At 43.4% G+C, this 25,549-nt stretch overlaps 1 protein-coding gene across 1 annotated transcript in view; it reads left to right on the top strand.

The window, feature by feature from the left end:
- TMEM233 (transmembrane protein 233) overlaps nt 1-25,415 on the top strand; it is a 34,661-nt gene extending 9,246 nt beyond the window's left edge. The window contains exons 2-3 of the mRNA XM_073880949.1: nt 17,141-17,277; nt 25,290-25,415. Coding sequence (XP_073737050.1) covers nt 17,141-17,277; nt 25,290-25,296 — 144 coding nt within the window. The 3' untranslated portion in view covers nt 25,297-25,415. The remainder of the gene's footprint in view (nt 1-17,140; nt 17,278-25,289) is intronic.
- Nucleotides 25,416-25,549: the final 134 nt, after the last annotated feature.

Genomic DNA, 25,549 nt, shown 5'->3' with positions numbered 1-25,549 from the left:
GGGGCGGAGCGAGAGGGAGAGAGAAAGCAGGTTCAGAGCCTCGGCGCAGACAGAGCCCAACGTGAGGCTCAATCTCATGACCAAAATTTAGGGTCAGATGCTTGATCGACTGAGCCATCCAAGTGCCCCAGAAAACACATTTTAAATACCATTTAAATTTACTAATAAAATGATATAATGGCTGTGTCATAAGCTAATATGGGAAATATAGATGAAACAAGATTGGCCGCTAGTAGATAGTGAAACTGGGCTATGGGAGCATGGGGATTCATTATATTATTTTCTTGATTTTTTTTCATGTTTAAAAAATTCCATTACAGTTTTTTTTTTTTTTAAAAAAAAAGGAAAAGGAAAAAAAGAAGTCCAGCCAGACCCTGTTTCCCAAAGTCATCAAACACTGCCCAGATAACAACAGCAGCTATTAAATGAGCTGGCAAAACTGGGCCATGGTTGAAGTGCAGTTTGTCATTAATTAGTAAGCAAATTATTTCTCACTTATAATGTATGAATTTTAATGATGACTTTGGAGGAAACCTGCAAATAATTATCAAGGGGAGACCAGGTAGGAGGAGTCACCTTCCAGAACAGTGCTTCACAATCTTTAACCACTTGAGGATCTTGTTAAATGCAGACTTCACTCCTCTTTCAAAACTCAGCTGGAAAATCACCTCCTCCATAAGGCCTTTCTTGATTGCCTCCCTCACCCTGGGTTGTGCCCATTATACTCTGAACAGATTTCTCTCAGGGCACCTTTACTTCCTTGCACCAATTTGTGTATGTGAACCCCCTGAGGTGGCCCTCTGGGCCCCAGGGCCTAGCACAATGCTGAGCACACGGTCAAAAGGTAACAGATGTTGAATGAATGAATGACTGGCTACAGAGGCCTAAGTTTTTTCCCACCTTTATCTCTGAGAATTCCCCCTTCCCAGCCATGTTCTGCATTTCTGCCAAAACTTTTCTGAAAAATATCCAGGAGACCCAGGCTAATGCCACGGGTCACTGAGCGGTTGGCCAAAGCTTGGTCCTCGTGATAACTTTCCTGGCTCGTCTGTGGAGCTCACCGACATCCTCATACTGCAGCCCAATGGGTCCACGTTTGGAAATTGGTCTCTCTTCTCAACGTGCTAGTCCACAGGATTATGCACTCCACTTATCCAGAAATTTGATGCCTTCTGAGTGTGAGCCTGAACATATCTGAAAACCTCCGGTTATTGCAAGTTCAAGAAGTAAGCCAGACTTTTCAAAACCATGCTTCTCGGACAACTGGTTCTGCTCAATGTTAAAAAGTTTTGCCAAAAAAAGGGGTAGGGAGGGGGGTGATGAAACTGAGAGATCAAATGCTAAAGTAAGCAAAAGTAAACTGTTTCCTTTCCTTTGGGGTTTCTCAGAACCTTTGGCCCAACACTGTGCCTTGTGGTTCTTCATTGGAATAGTATGACACAGAGCATTTACTAAGCATGTTGCCCAGGATCCTTTGATCCTAAGGCTAATACACCACAAAGCACACTTTGGCTAATACCGTTCTTAATGATCGTGGTTCTCATGGCTTAATGGATTGAGCCACTGTTGATATGGAGGTATTGCAGGGTGCTCCATCCCTAACATTCTTTTTTTTTTTTAAAGATTTTATTTATTTATTTGAGAGAGAGAGAATGAGAGATAGAGACCGTGAGAGGGAAGAGGGTCAGTGGGAGAAGCAGACTCCCCGCTGAGCGGGGAGCCCGATGCGGGACTCGATCCCGGGACTCCAGGATCATGACCTGAGCCGAAGGCAGTCGCTTAACCAACTGAGCCACCCGGGCGCCCCCATCCCTAACATTCCTGCATTATAGACCCACCCCTCTCCACTTTCTTCCAACATAAGTATTTTTAATGGGTCTCCCTAGCCAAACTTCTGCTGATGTTCTTCCTCCCTCGTTCTCTTTTTCTATAGGTGAAATTCAGAAATTCATCCTTCTGTTTCCTTTACTCTTTATAGTATATGTCCTATTCCCCCAAACTGAAGGAGACTTTCTGTATTTAACTCCCTCTTCTGATAACTTCATTTGTTCTTTGTTCTGGATAATTTTGGTAGTGTGGTATTGCCATTATCAACATCATCATCATCACATTTGTCCCTATGTCTTTACTGCTCAAAACATTTCCATACGGACACAATTTCACTCTTTCCTCGCAAAATCCCAGCGAGGTGTGCAGGAAAGCTGTTTGCCCCATTTGTCCATGAGGAAGCAAAGCTTGGAAAGGTGACACTGAGTAGTATATATAATTGTTGAATCACTATATTGTATACCTGAAACTAATATAACACTGTATATTAATTATATCGGAATTTTTTTTAAAAAAGAAAAGAACGGTGACCCTAGTGGACAAAATCAAACATGATAGTCCTTGCCCCCATGTAGTTTACAGTCTAGACTCTTGAAGGATTATGATCAGGAGGTTATGTCTCACCCTTTGATAGGAATACAGCAATAGATCTGCCCCAACAATAGAATAAGCATCATATAATACTCTCAATCAAGCCTGGCAGAATTCCTCTCTAGCTTTTTGGTTTTAATGATAGACAGGCAAAAGGAAAATTCCCATTTGTCCTTGAAGATACTTATGGAGAGAAACAGCCCAGAAGCGCAAGAAGGAGACAGACAAGCATGAATGAATAAAAGGGTGATGGCGAGGAAATGTGCCTTGTGATCTGCAAGCCCCGTCTCTGCATTCCCAGTACTACCTTTAGACACAGAAACTTAGGAGCAAGCAAAATCAAAATGAGAAATCCCAAAGTCATCTGAAAACTCAGACGTTATTACTAAAGTGCCCACGTCTATCAAGCTATTTTGATGGAGCCTTGCTTTCGAGGAGTTAGGGATCTGAGACAATGGCTGATCTATATAGAAAAAGTTCTTACACCTGAACAAAAGTATCTGAGGCTGATGTTCAGGCATTAATGTGAGTCTATATAGGTATGTGAGTCTGTGTGTGAGAGAGAGAGGAGAGAGACAGAGACAAACAGAGAGGCAGAGATGCACGCACATAGACAGAGACTGAGAGGTAACCTCACTTCCCACTGGCCAAATATGTACTAGAGACAGGGATAGTGAAGAGGAGAATGGTTTTGAGAGAAGAGATGTCTTTTAAGATTTCTTTCTTTCTTTCTTTCTTTGAGATAGAGACAGTGTGCGCACAAGCAGGGGCAGAAGAGGGAGAAGCAGATTTCCCGCTGAGCAGGGAGCCCGACACGGGACTCTATCCCAGGACCCTGAGATATCCCTAGGTCATGACCTGAGCCAAGGGCAGATGCTTAACTGACTGAGCCACCCAGGGGCCCCAAGGGAAGAGGTGCCTTAAAGAAAAGGGAACACATTCTAAAATCAGGATTTCAATATTGGCAATTCAACAGATCAAACAATAGCAAACAAAAATTTAAAACATACTGTTTTCCATAGCGAAGCCCACTTTTTTGTTCTCTCAACCACACAGAGGGCACCTGATGTTCCTGAGGTAAGTTCTTCATGCTTTTGAAGGACATGTGGCTCATAATATCTCCCCTTGAGCAACACTTTCCTAGGGATCTACCAACAGAAAGAAATGGACTCTGGCAAGAATGTCTCTAATACTTCAACATCCCATGAGCCCCCCAAAAAGTCCCTTCCACATTTGTGCTTGCTTGTGACAAAGTCCAAAACCCATTTTCAACGAGAAGGAAAACAGAAGAGGCAGGACATGTGGCAAATAGACATCTGTAGGGCCAAAGACAGAGAAAGCCTGGGTCACCAGCCTTTTCTTCCAATTATGGCATCCTTGGCCCCAGCCGCCATGGTAGGAAGTTGGTTGGGCAGCACTTAGCTCCGAGCTTCAAAGAGGAAAGCTGGGAAAAGGAATTCAGATGAGGGAAGAGAGCTTTAAGACAACACAAACATCACTCGAATGTGCCTGGTCCCCCTTGGAGAAGATACCACAGCATTTGGGAAACCTCTGGCCATTTTTCAAGGTTAGGAAGTAAGGAGGGGGGGTTCTCTCATATTCATTCACTCATTCAACAATGTTTGAACACTTAATATGTGCCAGACATTATGGTGACCCTTAATACAGAGGACATTTGGGGCATCTGTGAGCTAACTGGTTCTCTGACTAGAAGAGGTCTACATGTTGGGTCAGTGAATTAACGTCTCTTCTTCCCCTAAAGAATTCTGAATCGGTTGCGAAAGAAGACACAGGAAACAAACAGATGATCTGTTTGCAGAGTGTGGCTTCAGATCCACCGCCAAAAGGATCCACTCTGCCCCAGATTGGGCAAACCTGCCCAATGCTCCATGCGCAGCACAGGACAACCACAGCCTTCTCTGTTTGTTGAATGAGACAGTCAAGGTCTCAGCTCTCTAGGAACTTGTCTTAGTGGGAGAAGACAGACCATATACAGGTTAGCACATAAACAAGATCATTTCAGAGAGTGGTAAGCGCTGTGAAGAAAATAAGCAAGGAAGTATGAGAGAGAAGGACTAGTGGGGGCAAGAGGTGGAGAAGAGAATCTACTTTAGAAAGGGTGGTTGGCTGAAGAATGAAATCAAGCCAGCCATGGGAAGATCTGGGCAGAGCCAGGAAGTGCAGAGGCCCTGGGGCCGAATAAGCGTGGTGTATTCCAGGGACATATACGATGATATCTATGTCATCCACTTAAAATGGACCTAACTCCCCCAGGAAGGAATCCCAGAATAGGCCACAAAATAGAGAACTAGGGCTTCTGTTATCCGGGGGGGGAGGGGGGACAGCGTGGGGGGTGAGGATGGGATGTCACACAAGAGCTCTTCATAGATCATTACTTTGCCTCGGCCCCAAGCCATACTGTTCCCACATGTAGGAGCAAATTCTTGGTTTACTTTTATTTCAACCCTCATTCCAAACTAGAACAATCACTCAGAACTAATTTGGTCCCCGAAGAAGCAATATCCATTTTTGCCTGGGTCCCAGTTTCCCTAAGGCATTCATGACCTGTGAGTGCAAATATAGTTGACATTAATAAACAACAGCCCAGGCTTCACTGCTTCTTGGCCCTCCCTGCCACGTCAACTCCCACAAAATTCCTTTCTGTATTTCTGAGAGGTGTTTCTCACATGCTCACACAAAACTCTAATGCGCTGTTAACACCAGCAGGGCCGGGCAGCTGCTTCCGGTGGACACTGGGGTAACTGTCAAATGCCCCCCAGGGTTGCTTCTAAGCCCTCACATCATCACTTGCCTGACACCGCCAATTTCTCTGGCCTCCATCATTGGTCCACTGGAGCCCTCGAGGTGCAAAAGCTCTGTCACCAGGCCTTGCTTCTTTAAAAAAAAAAAAAAAAAAGTGTACAACTCACGTGATTTTTAGTATACTCACAAGGTTGTGCAATCATTACCAGTCCTTAATTCCAATAAACTTTCATCACCCCAGAAAGAAATTCCATACCCATTAGCAATCATTTGCCATGCCTCTTTCTGTTAACCCCTGGCAACCACTAATTGACTTTCTGTATCTATGGATTTACCTATTCTAGACATCGTGTATAAACAGAATCATACATTATATGATCTTTTATGTCTGGTTTCTTTCACTTAGCATAGTGTTTTCCAGGTTCAGCCATGCTCATGCACCGGTCAGTACCCCTTTTTAAAGTGAAGTAATATTCCACTGTATGAAAAGACCACAGTTTGTTTTTCCATTCACTTGTTGATGGACATTTGGGTTGATTCCATTTTTTTGGCTATCATTAGTAATGCTCTATGAACGTTCATGGATGAGTTCTTGTGTGTGTATGTTTTCACTTCCCTTGGGTGTATACTTAGGAGCGGAATTGCTGAGTCATACTGTAACTCTATGTTACCTTTTTTAGAAACTGCCGAATGTTTCCAAAGCAGCTGTGCTGTTTGACAGTTTCATGCAGGAGGATTCCAGTGTCCCCACCTCCTCAATAAAACCTGTCTGTCATTTTTTTAACATTTTTTATTTTATTTATTTTAGAGAGAGAGAAAGAGCACGAGTGCAAGTGGGGGAGAGGGCAGAGGAAGAGGGACAGGCAGACTCCCCAGTGAGCGCAGAGCCTGACATGGGGCTCCACCCTAGGACCCTGAGACATGACCTGAGTTGAAATCAAGAGTCAGATGCTTAACTCACTGAGCCCCCCAGGTACCCCTTGTCTGTCTTTTTTTATTCTAGCCATCCTAGTGGGGATCTTGTGGTTTAGATTTGCAGCTTCTTAATGACTAATGATATTGAGCATCTTCTCATGTCCTTATTGGCCACCTGTATATCTTGTTTGAAAAAATGTCTATTCAGATCCTTTGCCATTTTTAATTGAGTTGTCTTTTTGTTGTTGAATTGTAAGAGTTCTTTATATATTCTGGATATAAGTCCCTTATCTGATATGTAATAGGCTGTCTGGCCCTTGCTCCTTTCACTTGCTTTGTGACCCTAGTTGGGGGGCTCTATGTGTTGCAGAATTTCCAATAAAAGAACTTTTTTCTTTCTCTCTCTCTCTCTTTTTTTTTTTGCTTGTAGCCTCTCTCTCCAGCCCCCAGCAAGAACTGGCAACAGAGTCAAAGGCAGAGAGTGGTGGTTCAGGCTCTGCACTTAACTCGAGTTCAAAACCCAGCCCCACCCTTCCACCTACCTTTCCTGAGCCTTAGTTTTCCCACCTATACACCGGGAATGTTAGTGCAGATCTTTCCGCATCGTTTTCAAGAGGAAATGAGGTACTGCTGGGTCCTTCACAGGCATGACCTCAATTAAGCCTCACAAACAGCCTGTGCTGTAGACATTATTACCCCCATTTTACAAATGAGGAAAACTGAGACTGAGAGCCATCCCTACAAGGCCTTATTTTCCTTTGAGGTCAGCTACCACCGTGTTAAAGATCCAAATATCTATGGTATAATATCATCTGTAATAAAATGAGGTATAGCACAATTCACATAAACATAGAGCAGTACTGGGGGCAGGGGGTGGCTTCCATTTAAGTGAAAAACTGTCAGTAACTCTGGCTTATGAAGTAAAAGTGGCTCAAACTCCTTCATGAGCACTTGACCTCAAGCCACAAATTCTTTATTCTAGTCATTCACACAGCAAGCCTGTGTCTGCCATTCTAAGGCAGAAGCCCACCCTTCAGGACTCTGACACAGAAGTTGGATGACTCAGTTTACCCTCTGTTCTGCCACTACCAAAATGACTGGTCGCCTTGGTCAGAAAGTTAAGTTGGCCAACTGCTTCATGTCGTGTTTGTTTGCATTGTTTGTGTCACTGGGTTGCTTTTCTGTCCATTCAACCTCGTATAAGGGAACTGAAGGAATACTAAGTGTCAGACCCTCCATCAGGCACTGGGAAAAAGGGTGATGAGTAAAAAGTAAAAACACTCATGGAGCTCACAGTCAGGTGGTGGAGCACTCAGCAACAAGGTAAAATGACTGAGTCGCATCAACAGGAGGGCATGAAGGAAACAGAGGAAGACTGAGTCAGCACACAGGTCAGGGGACCTACTGAAGATGGGGTGACCTGAGAAGGCTGCCCTGAGGAAGTAGACATGAAAGCTGAGACCGGAAGAAAGAACAGGCACTGGCCACACGAGACATCAAGGGAGGAGGGCTTCCAGCAGAGGAAATGACCAAGACAAAGACGGGGGGGTAGGGGTTCTGGAAAGAGGAAGGTGAGGAGCAAGGATGAACGCTCCAGATGGGGCTGGAGAGGCAGGCGGAGGTCAGACCCTGCAGGGCTCGGCAGGCCGTGATTAAGAACATGAGTCTTTCTCCCAGGGCAATGGGGAGCCAAGGATAGGTTTCCAGCCAAGGTCACTCAGGGCTTCCAGCCCATCTCCCAACATGAGTGACTTATGCTGTCTTCTCTTCTGGCACTATCAGACATCAAGAGCTTTCCAGAAAAGCCACTTCCCACTGTGATGTCACTGCCTGCTTCACTGCTTACCTGTCCCAGGTAACAGAAATGTGTTCTATGCCCTACCAAGGGGGAAGAGGACTCTTGGTTTGTACCCAGGTCTTTTTTTTTTTTTTTTAACAGTAGACATAATCCTAAGGAAGAGCAATTGGGCAAGGGGAACGTGGAGCATACCAAAGTATATTTATTTTATTTATTTTTTAAAGATTTTATTTATTTGACAGAGAGAGACACAGCAAGAGAGGGAACACAAGCAGGGGGAGTGGGAGAGGGAGCAGCAGGCTTCCTGCCAATGTGGGGTTTGATCCCAGGACCCTGGGATCATGACCTGAGCTAAAGGCAGATGCTTAACGACTGAGCCACCCAGGCGCCCCATACCGAAGTATATTTAATAGCTCATTTGTTTTCATCCTCATCAATCAGCATATGGCATAATAATAATAATATCGATGTAACAGCTAATGCTTACTGGCGTGATTTCCCAAGCGTGGCTCAAAGCACTTTACGTCTATTAACTCATTTAATCCATAATGATCAGGAAACCAAAATATAAAAACAACAACAACTGACAATGTCTCCATTATTATTTTGTGTTTGGGGGGCTAATTTTGTTTCAGGGCGAATGTGGGATTTCTGAGCACGTTCGGTGGTAGGCGAGAACAAAGAAAATGAACAAATTTTTGACAGGGAGATCAGTAGCACAGATTAGACATATTTGCCCTATTTTTCACATCAGCGGCCAAGGTTTTATTAAATTGGAATCAAGTCAGCTACGTGAGGCTGGGTTATCAACAGTGTATTAAATCTAGCTCTTAGGTTCTTGTGGACATTAAGACGTAGTTATTGTAAGAGCTTTGCCAATTAACTTACTATCATTTGCTGAAGTTTGTAGCCCCCTTAGAAAGCTGCCTTTGAAAGCAGACACATTATTTGTTTCCTTGTCTCTGAGTCTCGGTTTTCTCAGCGGATACAATTTTTTACCCCCATGAGGGTCATGGTGAAGATTCAGTTATATGATGGTATAAAGGGTTAGTCCAGGACCTGGCACAGAGTAGGCACCTTGTGAATATTAACTATTATTTTGCCATAATCCGTTATTATTGTAACTAACACAACCCCTGGTTTACCTCCAGATTCTTCTCATCACTCTCTCTCTCCTCTCCCTCCTCCACTCTTGTATTTCCTCCTGGGTTTTCTTACGTACCTTCAGTAAGAACGTTATTTCCTACCCCTAGACTTTGGCACGTGCTGTCTTCCCTGCCAGGCTTCCTCTCCCCACCCCCCCCCAACTCTTTGCAGGCCTGGTCCCTTCTCAAGTCTTCACGTGTCCGTCTACCTACCACCCCCTCAGCGAGAGGTCCCTCCCTGCACCCCATTTTTCTTGCCTTAATAATATTCTGCCATCATCTGGTTTATTAACGTGTTTGCTTATTTTCGGTCTTCACCAGAATGTAAGCTCCGTGAGGGTGGGGAGCACTGTCTGGCACATAGTTGGTGCTCAACAAATGATTTTTGGATGGAGGGAGGGAGGGGGAGGGAGGGAGGGAGGGATGGCTGTCCATCTAGGACAGTGGTCCTCGACTCTTCTTGAAATAACCTGGGAAGCTCACAAAAAAGCACCAGAGAATCTTGATTCGATTGGTCTTGGAGGGGGCTTGGGCATAGGAATTTGTTAAGTCCCTCCAGGTAATTCTAAGTTCAGCTGGGGCTGAGAACCACCGACACAGGGGAATAAACAAAAAAAAAGTACAACTTGGAAGAGCTGCATCTCAAGCCTGCACCTGGTGGCCACTCCATAGGTGATGCTGTCTCATCCACTATCATGTACGATGTGGCAAGAGTTCTGTTCTAAGAACCAGAGGGAAAGGACAAAGTACTTTCCATATTTTCCTGGCTCAGGACAGTGGTATAGCTTCACCATTTGGTGTGAAGTGTCACAAATTTCTAGAACATTGGATCCCCTGATGTTCAACTCCAGTTAGCAAAATTTATGGAGCTACATGGAGTCTCTCCTTCTTGGAAATGTGGATGCCAGGAGTTGCCTGAACCTTCTGATAGGCAGCCAGGTGTCCTGGCCGCAGAGCCTTATAACACAGTCTTGCTGCTCTCTGCTGCAGTTTTGTTTTTGGTTGGGTTTTTGGGTTTTTTTTGTTTTTTGTTTTGTTTTTTTTTTTTTGAGGTTCGGCATAGAAACAGTCACCCTCATTTCTGGTTCCTGACTAACTTTCCTTCTGTGGGTATTTGAGTATCATGTGTCCATCCAGGGAAGGGATATATAAATAAACTTGAAATAACCTGATGCAGAGACCAGGACATCATTAGTATTGACTACAGGAGAAAGGAACTTGCCCATGTTTCTGTCAAAGTGTGACCTTTGCTGGCTCGTGGCAGCTGACCGAGACCTGGATGCTCTCCTTAGGTTTTGTAATGACTATTACATTTTGCCAGGATAAGCCCAAGCTTGGAGAGAAGAGAAAAGGCACTGCTGGGGACTCTTAAGTGCCTTACAAAATGTGTGATGAGGCCTCATTTGTTCTACATCCTGAGAAAGGTTCATTTGCCTCACAGAGGAAAAGAAAAACTAGAAGGAAACCAAAGGTCTCTCTTTTTAACATACTTTGCATAGTGAACAGAGAAACTTGCTACCCAGCACCTTAAAATAAGCATAGGTGGGCTGGGAAATTATGAGGTCTACAGCTCAGAAAGGAACTCCAGGCAACATCCAAGCACCACGTATAGGAGTCAGAAGACAATAAATACAGACACGGCGGAAGGATATAACATGAAAGAATTTGTGTGTGTGGACACTCCAATCCAGATGCGACAAAATTTCATAGAACTATACACATACCCCCCAAAAAAGAGTATATGTTAGAACTGGTGAAATCCGAATAAGGTCTATGCCTGAGTTAACAGTGTCATACCAATGTCAGTTTCCTAGTCTTGACAAAGTACTATGGTGACATAAGGTATCATTAGGGGAAGCTTGATGAAGTGTTCGTGAGAACTCCTGGTATTATCTATAGTCTGCAACTTCTCACGAGCCTCAATCTATATCAAAATAGAAGTTATAATTTGGAAAGAAAATGAACTGGGAGAAACCAGGAGAAATTTTTGCAATATATGTAACAGATTAAGGTATATTATCTGCTGTGCTATTCAGGACAGTTGCCACTAGCCATATGTGACTATAGAGTATTTGAAATACGGGTAGTACCACAGGTTTTAATGATATTATTTTGGACATGTTGGGTTAAATCAAATATATATTATTAATTTCCCCTATTTAGTTTTACTTTTTAAGTGTGGTTACTGGAAAATTTTAAATTACATATGTGGCTCCTGTTATATTTCTGTTGCACAGTGGTGATCTGTAATATATAAAAAGTTCTCACAAATCAATAAGAAAAAGACAAACTGATAGAAAACTAGACAAAGGATATAAGTACAAAATTCATCAAGAAGAAACACAATTGACCAATAAACATTCATCCATATAACAAGTATTTATTGATCTCCTATGTTTCAGGCACTGTATTGGTCACCAGGAAGAGTTTTAAAATTCATTGTTCTTAGAAAGCTTCTCTAATTCTAGAGGGGAGGGGGGGAGGGGGATGGGTTATCCTGGTGATGGGTATTGAGGAGGGCACGTTCTGCATGGAGCACTGGGTGTTATGAACAAACAATGAATCATGGAACACTGCACCAAAAACTAATGATGTAATATATGGTGATTAACATAACAATAAAAAATTAAAAAAAAAAAAGAAAACTTCTCTAAGAAGGTGGACATTTGAGCAGAGGTCTGAAAGACGTAAAGAGAGCTCAATCTCACCACTGAATCAAAGAAATGTCATTCTGAGATTCCTTGTAACCTGTCAGAATGGCAAAAAAAAAAAATAGATTGATAATACACAGTTTGGGCAAGGGTGTGGGGGGAAGGGCACTTAAATACTGTTAGTGGCAGTATAAATCTGTCTAGATTTTGGCAGGGCAATTTGACTCTGTCTCTCCAATGTAACTACATCTACCTTTTGATTTAGCAGTTCTATTCCTACGAATCTGTCCTAACGAGAGGTTCAGACATGTGCAAAAATATATGAATAAGGATGTCTACTGAAGCATATTATGTAACTGCAAACAAACTTTAAATGACTTAAATGTCTACTGGTGAGGTACAGCCACATCATAGTAAGTGACTACTACAGAGCCATTAAAAAGGAGACAACTATGCTCACAACCTTCCTGCAAGTTTGAAGCTATTTGAAAACAAAAAGTTACCTAAAAACAATAACAATAAGCACCATGACAATTTAAGATTTTCCCCCAAGGAGGCAAGAATTAGGAACTCTATCAATATAACTTGTTATTTTAAATCATGCCTGGAGGAAAAAAAAAAAAACAAGAAAGAGATAGACCTAGAAGCACTAGCTTGAAAAGGCACACCCGCTATAATAGTGGAAAAACGCAAGTTGCAGAACAGATATAGTATAATACTATTCATAACTTTGGAATAAACAGAAAACAAACAAAAAACTCTGAGTGTGTTTGTGCACATACACTTTTAAATACAATATTAAAGTTATTTTCACCTATTTATTTTTATTTTTTAATGGGGCAACTAGAAAATTTAAAATCACATACATGCCTCCCATTATATTTCTACTGTACAATGCTGATCTACACTATATAAAAAGTTCCCACAAATCAGTAAGAAAAAGACAAATAGAAAACTGAACAAAGGAAATAAGTATATCAAGAAGCACTACATTTAACCAATAAACATTCGTATACATGCATACACACTTTACCAAACTAGCTATGTGACTCTAGGCAAATCACTTTAACTTCACTGCACCTCAATTTTCCCACGAGTAATATGGAAACTCTACCTCACAGGCTTGTTATGAGGACTACTGACATAATCTTTAACACAGTGCCTGGCACATATAAATACTCAATAAATGTTACCTGCTATTAATTTTGTCAAAGAAAGACTCAAGAGACCAAAACATTTAGAAAAGAAAAAATTTCACTTGGAAAGAAATGCAAAGAAGTCCAACTTCAAAAGGACCAGCTAGATGAATAAAAGCACAAGTATTTAAAGGAAACAAATGTAAAGTTGCCAAGGTTACCAAGTTATACAGTAGTCTGTTCGTGATTAAAAAACTTAACAAAGCAAAACAGGATCTTTCTCAAGAGATTACAATATCCACAAAGGAGGTGACCTATGTTTGGGCACCGACATTGCACAAGGCAGAGATGAAGCTGTCTTTGCCAAGATTGATGGGAAATACTCAAGGTTTTAATGTTGGAGGGATGTGGGCTCAACAGACTGACTCTGTATTCTTGGGTTATCTCAGGGTGCAAATTGCTGTTTCTTTATCTTGACTGAGATACATGATGTGCTTAGCCATAATGGAAGCAAGAAAGTGTCAGTTTTCCTTTCATATTATTCCTGGCGGCGGGGGGAATCTAGAAGCAAATGTACCAAACTGCGAACAATGGTTATCTCTTGGAAATAAGATGAGAAGAGCTCACTATTTACTGGATGCTTGTGTAGCATTCGAATGCTTTACGTGTTCACAAATTACATCTGTAACATGTAAAAGAACTAATAAGATCATACAAATGTTAAATATCTCAGCCATCCCGTTTCTTTCTAGTTCTCGCACAGCAGATAGGATAGTTTGCTTTCTAAGCTCTTCAGAAAAAGATTTATAAGCCGTGCATTTTCTCTACAACCCATTTCCACCACTTCAGTCTATAGCATCTGCCAGGAGATCCTTAGCACGCAATTCCAATTGGGAAGGGAAAAGAATGACAGCCAATGAACGGGGGAGGGGAGCATTAATTCCTTCTTGCTTCTTTGTTAGTTCTCCACCCCAAACCCTGAGATTCCTCAACCAGTGAAGTCCTTCAGAGTGAAATCTGGGAGTTCTAAAGTCCCCCACCCTCATCTCTCCATATCCTTACATTTCCCCAGCAGATTTGCCCCTGGGCAGCCCCTTCTTTAAGGACCACAGGAGGAAATGGATTCATAAGAGAACTCATGGGGGGAGGAGAGTCCACCGTGGATACTGAAAGAGGCTTTCAGCTGCGTTTCAAGCCAACCATGGCCTCATTCCTGGACGACTCAGCATCTCCTTTAGGAGCCCCAGCGAGAGGGTGGTTTGCAGAGAGAAGGGTCACATACAAGATGCCAGACTGGCGGCAGGTGAAGAAGGGTGAGCAAGACTCACTGATGGCTTGCACCCAAATCCCTCTCGGCCAGGTCACCAGTGTGGCTCTGCTAACCTGCAGTAAACAAGCAGCTCAAGAAGCCCCCCCTCACCTGTGCTCATGGCACAGATAGAGACGTACCCCTCGGTATGGCACAGACTTACTATTCTTCCCACTTGAGAACATGAAACTGGTTTTTTCATCCAAACAGCCAGGAGTTGACAATATTTGGGGGCGGGAGGGGTCTCGTTATTTTTCCTCTGGTTACAGCAACACGAGTGCACTGCCATGACAAAGTGCATCTCAGAACTGCATTTTCCAAAGCAGCACAATAGGATAATGATCACTTTAGGAGCATCTGAGTTTACATAATTTTAAACTGGATTGTGAAAAATATAAGAATTAAAAAAGATATAAGCTGGACTGTGAGCTCAGAATTTGGGGGTCTACGTAGTGACTGATCATGAAGACTCTAAAACAAACTTGGGTCCTCAATGATGCTGCTCCAGCGAGGGGCAGAGCCTGATCATCTATGATTCTGATAAGTAGCCCAGATGAGTCTTCTGCACCCCAAAGACCTCAGTGTTGGAGGAAGAACAGACAGATGGTGGCAATTCACAATAAAAGCTAACATTTATGGCGCATATGCTGTGTGCTGGGGCCATGCTAACCACTTTGCATGCATTAACTCGTTGGCTCCTCCACTGGAAGGAGGTGCTATTACTATTGCCCCCAGTTTACAGATAAGGACACCAATGCTCAGAAAGCTTGATAACTTGCTCTCATTCTCATAGCGGCTAACACATGGAATTTGAACTCAGCTCTCTGAGCTTAGAGCCCATGCTCTGTTACGCACTTCCTCGGAAGTGCACCTTGACTGGGCAGGGCATTATAGGTAGCTGTCTAGACCTAAGGTTTTCAATCCTAAGAAGCTTAGAAAAAAAAATACCATGGCAACCACCCAAGTGTCCCTCGACGGATGAATGCATAAACCAACTGTGATATTACACATACAGTGGAATATTATTCAGCCTTAAAAAGGAAGGAGATCCTGCCCCATGCCACAACAGTGATGAAACTTGAGGACACTGCTAAATGAAATAAGTGAGACACAAAAGGACAAGTATTGTATGATTCCACTTATATGAGGTACTTAGAGTGGTGCAGTCCATAAAGACAGAAAACAGAATGACAGTTGCCAGGGGCTGGGAGATGGAAAAATGGGGAGTTAGGGTTTAATGGGAAGAGAGTTTCACTTTGGGACAACAGATGGTGGGGATGGCTGAACAGCAATGAGTGCCACTTAATGTCATTGAACTAGTCACTTAAAAATAGTAAAAATCGTAAATTTTATGTATATTTTACCACAGTTTTTTTTTTTTTAGAAAACTGGTATCTGGTCCCCACACCAGTTAAATCAGAATCTCTCCAGGACAACTATCTGTATTGAAAACAAACAAACAAACACTAGCCAGGTGTTTCTAATAAATACTCAGGGTTGAGCACGCACTCCAGAATTCTGGAACTCTTCCTGCTAGAAGTTCTGGACGTCACTGCAGGTCTCTGCCGTCCTATTCGCACCAGACACCTGCACACAAGCCCCCTTCACTGCCAAGGCCCCCAGCTGGCTGTGAAGGTGGCCAGAACCCAAGAATTAACGGAAGGTTCTGGAAGTGGAAAGCTCAGTGGTATACTGGGCGTTTCCCTGGCTTGTAATTGTCTGCATGTGCTTAATCCCCCTTAATAGTCCAGGAAGAGGAGCAATTATTACCGACATGCTGTGATTTCAGGATCAAGAACAGAGGTTCCCACTGAAATCTAAAATTCACCCGCACCGATCAACCTCTGTCCATAACTCATGAATACGTATTTCCAGTCTTCTTTCGGCAGCAGCAGAACTTTGGGGGGAGCCTCAGCAATGGGAGTTATGATAAAGAGGGCTTATTATAAGATTGTTCAGCCATCCGGGCCATCTGCTCAGCAGCAAACATTCTCTGAGCACCTCCACTTTGCCCCCAAACTCACATCCTGTAGGGAAATGGATATATTCATTCACCCACTGAGCCAATACCTATTTCTTGAGTTCCTCCAATGTACCAGACACTGCTCAAAGTACAAGCAACAAAGGCAATATTTAAAATATTCAACAAGTATTCAAATATTCAACAAAATATTCAATCAGGAAGGATGTTCTGCTGGGCCAAGTGGTAACACTTAAGTAGCTGGATCATGGGGAAGTCTGCAGGGATTCAGAGGTGGGGTGGCCAGGATGGCTGGGATATTGACGGGGGGGGGGGGCGCTGCTCTTCACCAGCTAGTACAGAAGTAGACCGGTGTTTTCCCAGCTGGGAAAGCCATATAGAGTAGGTACCCCTTGAATGACAGCTTGGTTCGGGGATAGAGGGTAAACAGTTCAGCCAAGGTCCCTGACCTTGTGGATTGAACATCTAGTGCAGGAGAGGTGAACTTCTTCTGTAATGGACCAGGCCTTGAGGGCCCTATGGCCTCTGATCTAGCTACACAACTCTGTTGTAGCATAAAAGCAGCCACAGACAATCGTAAACAGCTGAGTGTGGCTGTGTTCCAAACCAAGTTCATTTATAAAAACAGCAGGCTGGATTTGGCCCATGGACCAGGGTTTGCAAAGCCCATTCTGCTGGATGAGACGTGCATACCTGTTCATTATACAAATATTTGTCAAGCATCTTCTGCATGACAAACATGGCACTGGGTACTGGTATACCTCACGGAACAAAAGATAAACGGTCCCCCGTAGCACTTACACTCTAATGGGAGAGGCCAAAGCAAACCTTTTAATGTGCTAGGGTAAATACTAAGACGAAGGTAATCGGGAAACCCAGAAGGGGAAGGAAGTTAGCCCCGGAGTCCAGGGAAGGCTTCCTGGAGGAGGTGGTAACAATGTTGCCTGCTCAGATCAGCCTGAGGAGTGCATGTCTTTCCCTGTGGGTTCTCTGTCCTCACCAGCTCCTCCTTTGTGTCCCCCAGTCTCTGAACAGCTACAACGACGGAGACATCGAAGGATCCAAGCGGCTCGGGAGGAATGCCAAGTGGGTGGCCATCGCCTCCATCATTATTGGCCTTCTCATCATCGGTATTTCTTGTGCAGTTCACTTCACAAGGAAGTAAGTAGGCTTTTTGAATCCCTCCCGATGTAGAATGCCTTCTCCCGAATGCCCATCGCAATCTGTGAGGACAGGTTAGGTTATGTTCCAGGAGCAAACAATCCCAAACCAAAGAGTTTTCATTTTTACGTCACTGCGGGTACACAAGCCATGGTGCTTTGTGGAGGGTCTCTCTTCTCCCCAGTCACTCGAGGCCCAGGCTATCCGAAGCCCCGCTGTCCTCTAGCTGCTCTGTCTAGAACAGGGATCAACAAACTTTTTCTACAAAGGGCCAAACAGTAAATATCGTCGGTCTCCATCACCATCTCATGTGACCACTTAACTCTGCCATTTTAGCACAAAAGTGGCCATATACAATATGCAAGCAAATGAATGAGTATGGCTGTGTTCGATAGACCTTTATTTACAAAAACAGGTACCTGGCCCAGGGGACATAGTTTTCCAATCTCTGAAAGAGGAGAGAGGACCGGAGAACCCCACATGGATTTGCACTGCCTCAGTCCTGGAGTAACAAATGTCCCTTAGGCTCACAGTTTATTAGCTAGAACCAGTCACACAGTATCACCTCTTTGTTAGACAGAGGGAAACGTGGGGGAATCAATGGGATATTAGGGTTATTGCTTGCTCGGCCTTACCATCTGATCTGCTAAATGATTTCATGATTTTGACTCAACTGGCCTACCTGTTCTTAGCGTAAGGGCAGAAGGGCGACCATATATTTTTGGTATTGCCAACGTGCTCTCATCCCATAAAGAGATGGCTGCTGTTGCTATTTCTCTCTGGATTTGGACAAATTTATCCTGATTTCTCGAGCCAGCTGAGATGGGCTAAATCTGCTAGAAGCACTGACACTTCCCATCGGAGGCCTGACAAAGGGCAAGGTTGTGTGATGGATGACCAAGGCCCGGAAATGACAAGCCCAGATCCATCGCAGTCTATGTCATTCCTGGCAAGGCAGATAAGGATTCTGAGACATCCTTTAGCTCTTCTGCCAGAGCAGCTCAGTGAGCCGTACACAATTTCCCTCAAGCTGAGAAGGTCAGCCCCTTCGGCTTGGTCTCAGGAAAGGCTCACCTGGTGGGCGAGAGACGGAGGGGACATCCTGAGCCTGCCAGATCGGCCAAGCCAACCTGGGCAGCCGAGAGGGTAGTAAATTGTCACAGGAGGTCAACTTCCTATCAGACAAGCCAGACCCAGGAGCAATCGGGGCAGCTGGATGGAGGGGCAGATGCAAAGACAGAAAGTGTCGCAAAGTTAAAAATAGATGGCTTTGACCACGGAGAGGAGAAAAGGACACGAGAACATCAAAGGAAGCTCAAGGTGTCTTGCCTACAAGACGGAAAATGGACGATGTTGGCCTATGAAGAAGACGGTGAGAAAACAGATATGAACACACCCAACTTTATTCTTTAAGGAAGGCATCGTGTGCTTCCATGTGAGCATGGGGCTGTGGAGTGTGAAGTTAAAGGTATTACAGGTATTGTAATGCAGGTTTGGCACCAGGTTTCCCGGGCACAGCTTCCCCCTCTGCCACTTACTGACCATGAGACTCTCAGCCAAGTGCTAAACCTCAGTTTCTTCATCTGTAAAATGGGGATTATAGCAATACCCATTGAATAAAGCTATTGTGAAGGTTAATTAGATGACCTGCATATATAGCATGGTGTCTGCTCCTTCGTTGGTACACAAAAAATGCAAACCATTTACTAACCCTATTATTACTACTGTTATCAGTTATCAACCCGGCTGGGAGAGGACCTCAGAATTTAAGATACTACCAAATAGAGTTCAAGGCTTTGTGCTTATGAGCTAAGTTCAAAGGACAGTGTTCCAGGGGAATGAGGCGAAGTCTTGGCCTGACTCCTGGGAACCTGTGAAAATACATACTGCCCAGATCAGTGTTGAACTCAGTTATAATAATAGCAGCTGACACTAACATAGAACTTGGCATAGGCCAGCGACTGTCTAAGCTCTTACGTGAATTAATCCCCACTGAATCCCCACAGCAACCCCATGAGGTAGGTATTATTATGTTCACTTTGCAGATAAGGAAACTGAAATAACTTGCCTGATGTCTCACAGGTAGTTAGCAATCATGGCAGGGTTTAACTTGGGATAATCTGGCTCTGAGAGCTGGTAAGCTGTGTTCTTCACCACAATGCCACACTGCCTCTAAGCCAATAACCAGTATACTCCATAACAAAAACCAGTGGATAGCACTCGCCTTGTGGCTACCTCCAGAACTGATTTATATGGGGGTGGTATGGGGAGGTTTCAATCTGCAAAAAAAAAAAAAAAAATGTGTGATGAGACAGCACCAAGGGTAACAAAAATCAAAACACTGCAGGAGGTACGCAAGGAATGTGCATGAATGGGGTAGCCTGGTTATAGTACTATAGGGATGTTCCAGAGCACAGTCCAGCTGATTGTGACCACTTAGAATGCAGACCCCATGGAGCCCATTTTTCAAAAGACATTGGAAAGCTAGGTTTTCATCTCAAATCTCCTAGTTTGTAGACGTTGGCAACCAATTCACAGTATTTAAGCACATGGTGAGGGTCAAAAACGGAAAAAACATACAAAAACCGCATCTCCAGACTGGACACTATCTACTTTGCAGTCTCTGATGGGCAATTTGGCTTTCAGAGATCAGTGTGCCCATTAGACACCATCCAAGAAGTTTTACAAGGGACCCAGAAGTCTTCATATGTGGGGACTTTCTCCATTCTTATTATCAATGTTTCTATCTGGAGACAAAGCATCGATGTGGATATGCCTGGGATTGATGTTTTGTTAGCAGTTATAAATGATCCGAGAGGGAGTCATCCCCTCCAACCCTTCTTCCTAAAAAGCAGTGATTCACGGTGGTTAGAACCTAAACTTCAACTCTGGTTTCATCAGAATTCAAATCCTAGTTCCACCACGCAGACCACCCTGGCAAGTTACAAAACTCTCTCAGCCAGTTTCCCTATCTGTAAAGTGAGGCTAGAATTACTTCCCCACCTGTATGGTCAGGTTCCTTTTAGATACATTTCCCTTCCATGTTATCAAAGAAAACAAAAAATATTTTCCAGAGTTAGAATCCTATGGAGAAACTTAAAGGCTTTGTTGTGTGTGTGTGTGTGTGTGTGTGTGTGTGTGTGTGTGTGTGTGTAAGAGAGAGTAAGAAACTAGCCCTTAGAGAATGAAATCAATTCTATCTTAAGACCAATAACAGGTCAATTTCTCAGTAATCCTTTGAAATAAAATTTCTCAGCCCTGGGAGGAACTGAGCAGCAATGTAGAATTACTAAGGCAGAGTTCCCTAACTTTGAGCTGCATGCGAGTTGCCTGGGGAGGTTTAAAAGAAGGTGACATCGTGGCCTCATCTCAAAGCATTCTAAGTCATTAAATCAGAAGTGAGACCCAAGAATCTGCATTTTCCAGCTCCCCGTTCCCACCCTGGGGTTTGGATGCAGGTGGTCCCTACAATACTCTTTGCCTAACATCCTCCTTCCCAAACCCAAAAGGAAGAACGCACTAACAGAAACTAGCCTTTAACAGAGTGGCCAGTCTTCATTTCCATCAGCAAACTCTTCGCCAGGAATGTGTTATGTCTCACTTGTTGCCAAGGAGGTGAGTCAAGTTACCACCAAGGAGCCTACCCACCCACGGGGAGGCTCTTTTGCAACAAACCTCAAAGCAGTCAGGGTTTCTACTGAGAGGGCCTGGAGAAGCCTAACGTTAGAGAAGTCCATTCTGGACAGGAGACAAAAAGCCTTGAATAGGTGACTTTTCTGAATTTCATTCAAAAAACTGTTTGAAGTAAATGACTGCCTTTTTAAAACTATGAGGTCCTGCCTTTAAAAAAAAAAAAATGTATTCTTTATCCTTATCAGCAACACTGTAACTAATCCCCAAGTCCCGGCCTTTTAAAAAAATTACTCTGTGGGGCGCCTGGGTGGCTCAGTCCTTAAGCGTATGCCTTCGGCTCAGGTCATGATCCCAGCGTCTTGGGTTCGAGCCCCGCATCGGGCTCCCTCTCCGCGGGAAGCCTGCTTCTCCCTCTCCCACTCCTCCTGCTTGTGTTCCCTCTCTCGCTGTGTCTCTCCCTGTCAAATAAATAAAATCTTAAAAAAAAAAAAAAAGAAAAAAAATTACTCTGTATCCTTATCAAGAGCACGGTAACCCATCTCTGCTCCCCCAGATGGAAATTCCAGGTGGACAGACTGGGGTCATGAGAGTCTTTATCCAAAGTCAGAAAAAGGTCTCATTCATCCTAATTTCACAGGGTATCTCTGCAAAAGCCATGTGGCAGTTGGAGCAAAGAAAAAGTTTTATGACATCAAATCCACAAAGACTGGAAATCACTGACCCTAAAACATTCAACAACTTGGAATGGAAGGTGGTGCTCTCAGAAGAGAAGTATTCTGGTGCCAGTGGAATCAGAGACTTGCAGGCTCTCCAAGCCAGAAAATTCCCGGCTCTCCAGCTCCTAGGGAAAGTGGAAAAATGAATCGCACAGAGCCCAGACATTTAAATATTGCTGCAGTCTCTTTATTGATTGAATCATTCATGTCCCCAGCCTAAAGCAACCTGTCTGCAGGCTTTTATTTTCTGCTGGTGCCTTGAGGATTCGAGCAAAGCGAGGTTATTCTCAAAGTTTCGGAGCCACCTATGACAGATTCAGCTGGGATGTTTGTGAAAATGCAGATTCCTGGCCTCCAATCAAGACCCTGAGTGGCCCTGAAATATGCATTATCACAAGCAACTCCCCGCTCCCCAAAATATTTCTAGGTATTCTGAAGTTGGAGAACCACTGTTGTAGGGCTTTGCATTTAACAGAGAACCTTCTTGCCTGTGTGAACATAAGCCACAAAACAGGACTTTTTTACATCCCTAAGATGCCTGGTAGAAGCTTCAGCTACTGCTGCTTCCTCCCTACTCCCTAGAGACTTTACACAGCTCCCAGGTTTGTTCTTCCCTCTCTCCTCATGATCAAGTTCACGGTCACATATCTGATGCCTTGTAGAATTCAGTGGGACTTCCTTAGCAGCAAAAATAGTTGACCATGACAAAGCCTGGATGTAAGGCAGATGAGTATTGTCAACCACAAATATGATACATGACATTCAGGGTACTTTCATCTTACTCGGGGGTGAGGTTCTAATGTCAGGGCATCGTGTGAACTTTGAGGATAATAAAAATTCATCTTAGAAGCATCCATAGGGGGATGCCCTATTAGAGATTCACACCCTGTAACTGGTCAGCCCAACAGAGCCAGTGTTCCCACCAGTGTCGGAAGAGATGACGTTCCTTGGGTTGAGCACCGCCGAAATAGTTGGCTGTTTAGGGATCATGGCATATGTTCAACACTGGAACCAAGCTCCAAGCTCACATGGAAGGAATAGGAGTCATATACCCATCCATGCTCATGAGCATTGAGCATGATGATGGCCAGAATCTCCAGCTCCATTTAAACAACTGCTTTTTTTTTTCTTTTTGAGAAACATGAATGGTTCATTCACCATAAGTTAAATGCATGTACAATGCAACTCTACTGAACTTGCATCTCTGGATGGCCTTGTAGGCATCTAAATAGTCAGGCACACCCCTACCATGTATAAAAAATGCTTGTTTGTCATTCTTAGCAATAAAAACCTTCAAGCTCCAAAGTTTCCATTAAGGAAGAACGAAACCTCCTAACTGGATTAAGCATCCCATGACAGTCTCCCATTAGCAGACACAAAGTTAGCAGATATTATTAACCCATTATGCACTGGTAAAGCTTATGTCTTACAAACAAACTGGCATGAGTCCTTTGCTGGCCTCAAAATATCCTTCAATTACATTTGGATTGGAAGTAAGCATATGTATCAAGGTGGGCAAGAAGCAAGAAGGTGGCCTTTTTGCAAAAACGTGAAAGCAAATCCATCTTCTTTCCTACATGATTGGTTGGACTAAAACTTAATGGGGATTGTTCTGCATAGATGTGTCTTCAGAGAATTCTTGTGATTCCACGAATGAAAAATGGGGAACATTAGCTACTTCCAGAAGTCACATCTAAGTCATCATTAACAATGGAACGATTCTGGCTTTGAAAAGGATATAAACTGGTGGACTTTGACAGAGGAAAAAAAAAAAAAAACCATGAAAAAGATGTTACTTACCAGTAACCAGAGCAATACAAATTAAAGTAACAATGATAGACTTTTTTTTTTTTGTCTGCCAGACTGAAACAATTAAAAAGATGGATAATATCAAGGTTGGTGAGAGTGCGAAGAATTAGATACAACACTGTTGGTGGACGAGTGAATTGGGACCGTCTTTTGGAGGTCAAGTTGGATACATCTATTAAACTTTAAAATCCACTCGCCACCCACACAGCAATTATACTTCTGGGTATCCTTCCTAGATACAGGTGCACAAAAAGGATATAGAACAACGGCTCTTTTCCCTAGCTACACACTAGAATCACCTAGAGAGCTTTAAAAAAAAAAAAACACCAAAAAAACAAAGAAACAACAATGCCCAGAGCCCACCCTGGATCAGTTAAATGAGAATCTCCAGTGATAGGGCCAGGCATTGGTAGGTTTTAGGGCTCTCCAGAAGATTCTAATGTAGCAAGGGTGGAGAACCAAGGATATGCAGTGATGTTCACTGCAGCTCTGTTTGAAATAGGGGAAACCATGAAACGACCTAAATGCCCATCGGTGGGAAAATGATTAAATACACAGTGGTTTATTCATAGGATGGAGTACCACACTGCGCCTTAAACATGGATAATCTCCCATACTACGGCTTAATAAGGCCCCACATGATCTGGTTGCTGCCTCTCTGTCTTAATCTCGCAGAACCCTCACTCCTCCACTTCTGCTACACTGAATTCTCTCTCTTCTTTGAGCAACACAAAGACCTGCCACAGGGCCTTTGCACTTGCCCATCCCTCTACCTAGAATTTTCTTCCTTCTAATATCCACGCGGCTTGTTCCCCATCTCTCCTTGAGATGCTTGCTCATAGGTTAGCGGAGAGGCTACCCCTGACCAACTTCTCTAAAATAGCACCCACAGCCCCGCCCTCCTTCCCTTGGTCCCCTTATCCCAACTTTACTTTCCTTCCGTACTTACCACTCCCCGAGAAACCAAATATATAATATATAATTATACATACAATATATTGATACATAATTACACGTTTTATGTATTAATATACATACAATCATATACACTTTTATGGTCTATCTCCTCCTACTGGGATGAAAACCAAAAACACTTTCATTTCTGTCATTGCCCATAGTGATAGAGCATAACGCTTCAGGGTGCTCACTTTGAAGCTAAACTGTTGGGGTTTAAATGCAGGTTCTACGTCCCAGTAGCTGTGTGCTCTTGGGCACGTCTTTTAACCAGTCGGTGCCTTAGTTTTCTCATCGGTAAAATAGGGATAAAACAGTACCTAGCCCACAGGACTGTGAAGATTAAACTGTGTAAAACACAGTGCCTGGCACATGGTACTCACCATGTAACTGTGGTCCCACAGTTACTTGTCATCACCAGCATCTAGAGCACTGCCTGGCATGTAAATATTTATTGAGTAAACTGATGAATTAATATACAGATGTCATATATATCTTATATATATGATACATACCATATATGGGTATAGCATTATCCTATTTATATAAACACACACAAGATGAATTTCTGAGTGCACACTTAGAGGATGCACACCAAATCCTAACGGTGCTACAAGCCCTTGAGGAGGAGAATGAAGATCAGAAATGCTCAGAAAGCCTTTCCTTGCATCTGTATCATTATGGGTTTTTATATTATTTTGCATGCACCGAGTGTAAAGGCAAATATGTTTCCAGATACAACGTTTCTCAAAAGGAAACCAGTGCTTAGACTCAAAAGTATGCAGATGCACTGGTCCAAGGTCAGTGCTGGACGTCTCCTACAGAGAATGGAAGCCCTTGGGCTAAGAAGGCTCGGGCCGGCTCTCTCTCTCTTTTTCACTGTCTGTTTGTCCCACACAGTGCCTGAGCAACCAGCAGTCTGCCGCAAGCACGGAGGATGGACCTCATCCACATACACCCCACAGGAGTTTCTGAGGAATGGACCCTTGACTTCAGACCGTGAGATCTCTTCCTCCAGGACTCTCCAGAGGCAGGTCCCTGGCAAATGAACTTTGAAAAAAAAAAGAAAAAGAAAGAAATGGAAAAAAGCCCCAAGTTAAGGAAAACCAAGCAGCACAAGACCAGCCAGTCACTGATTAAAAAAAGAAAGAAAGAAAGAA

The sequence above is a fragment of the Callorhinus ursinus genome, unplaced genomic scaffold, assembly GCF_003265705.2.
Source record: "Callorhinus ursinus isolate GAN/ISIS: 27379988/994484 unplaced genomic scaffold, GSC_fseal_2.0 scaffold41, whole genome shotgun sequence".
Lineage (NCBI taxonomy): Eukaryota > Metazoa > Chordata > Mammalia > Carnivora > Otariidae > Callorhinus > Callorhinus ursinus.
Note: the sequence above shows the minus strand (reverse complement) of the source record. Positions and strands in the feature narration are given on the sequence as shown.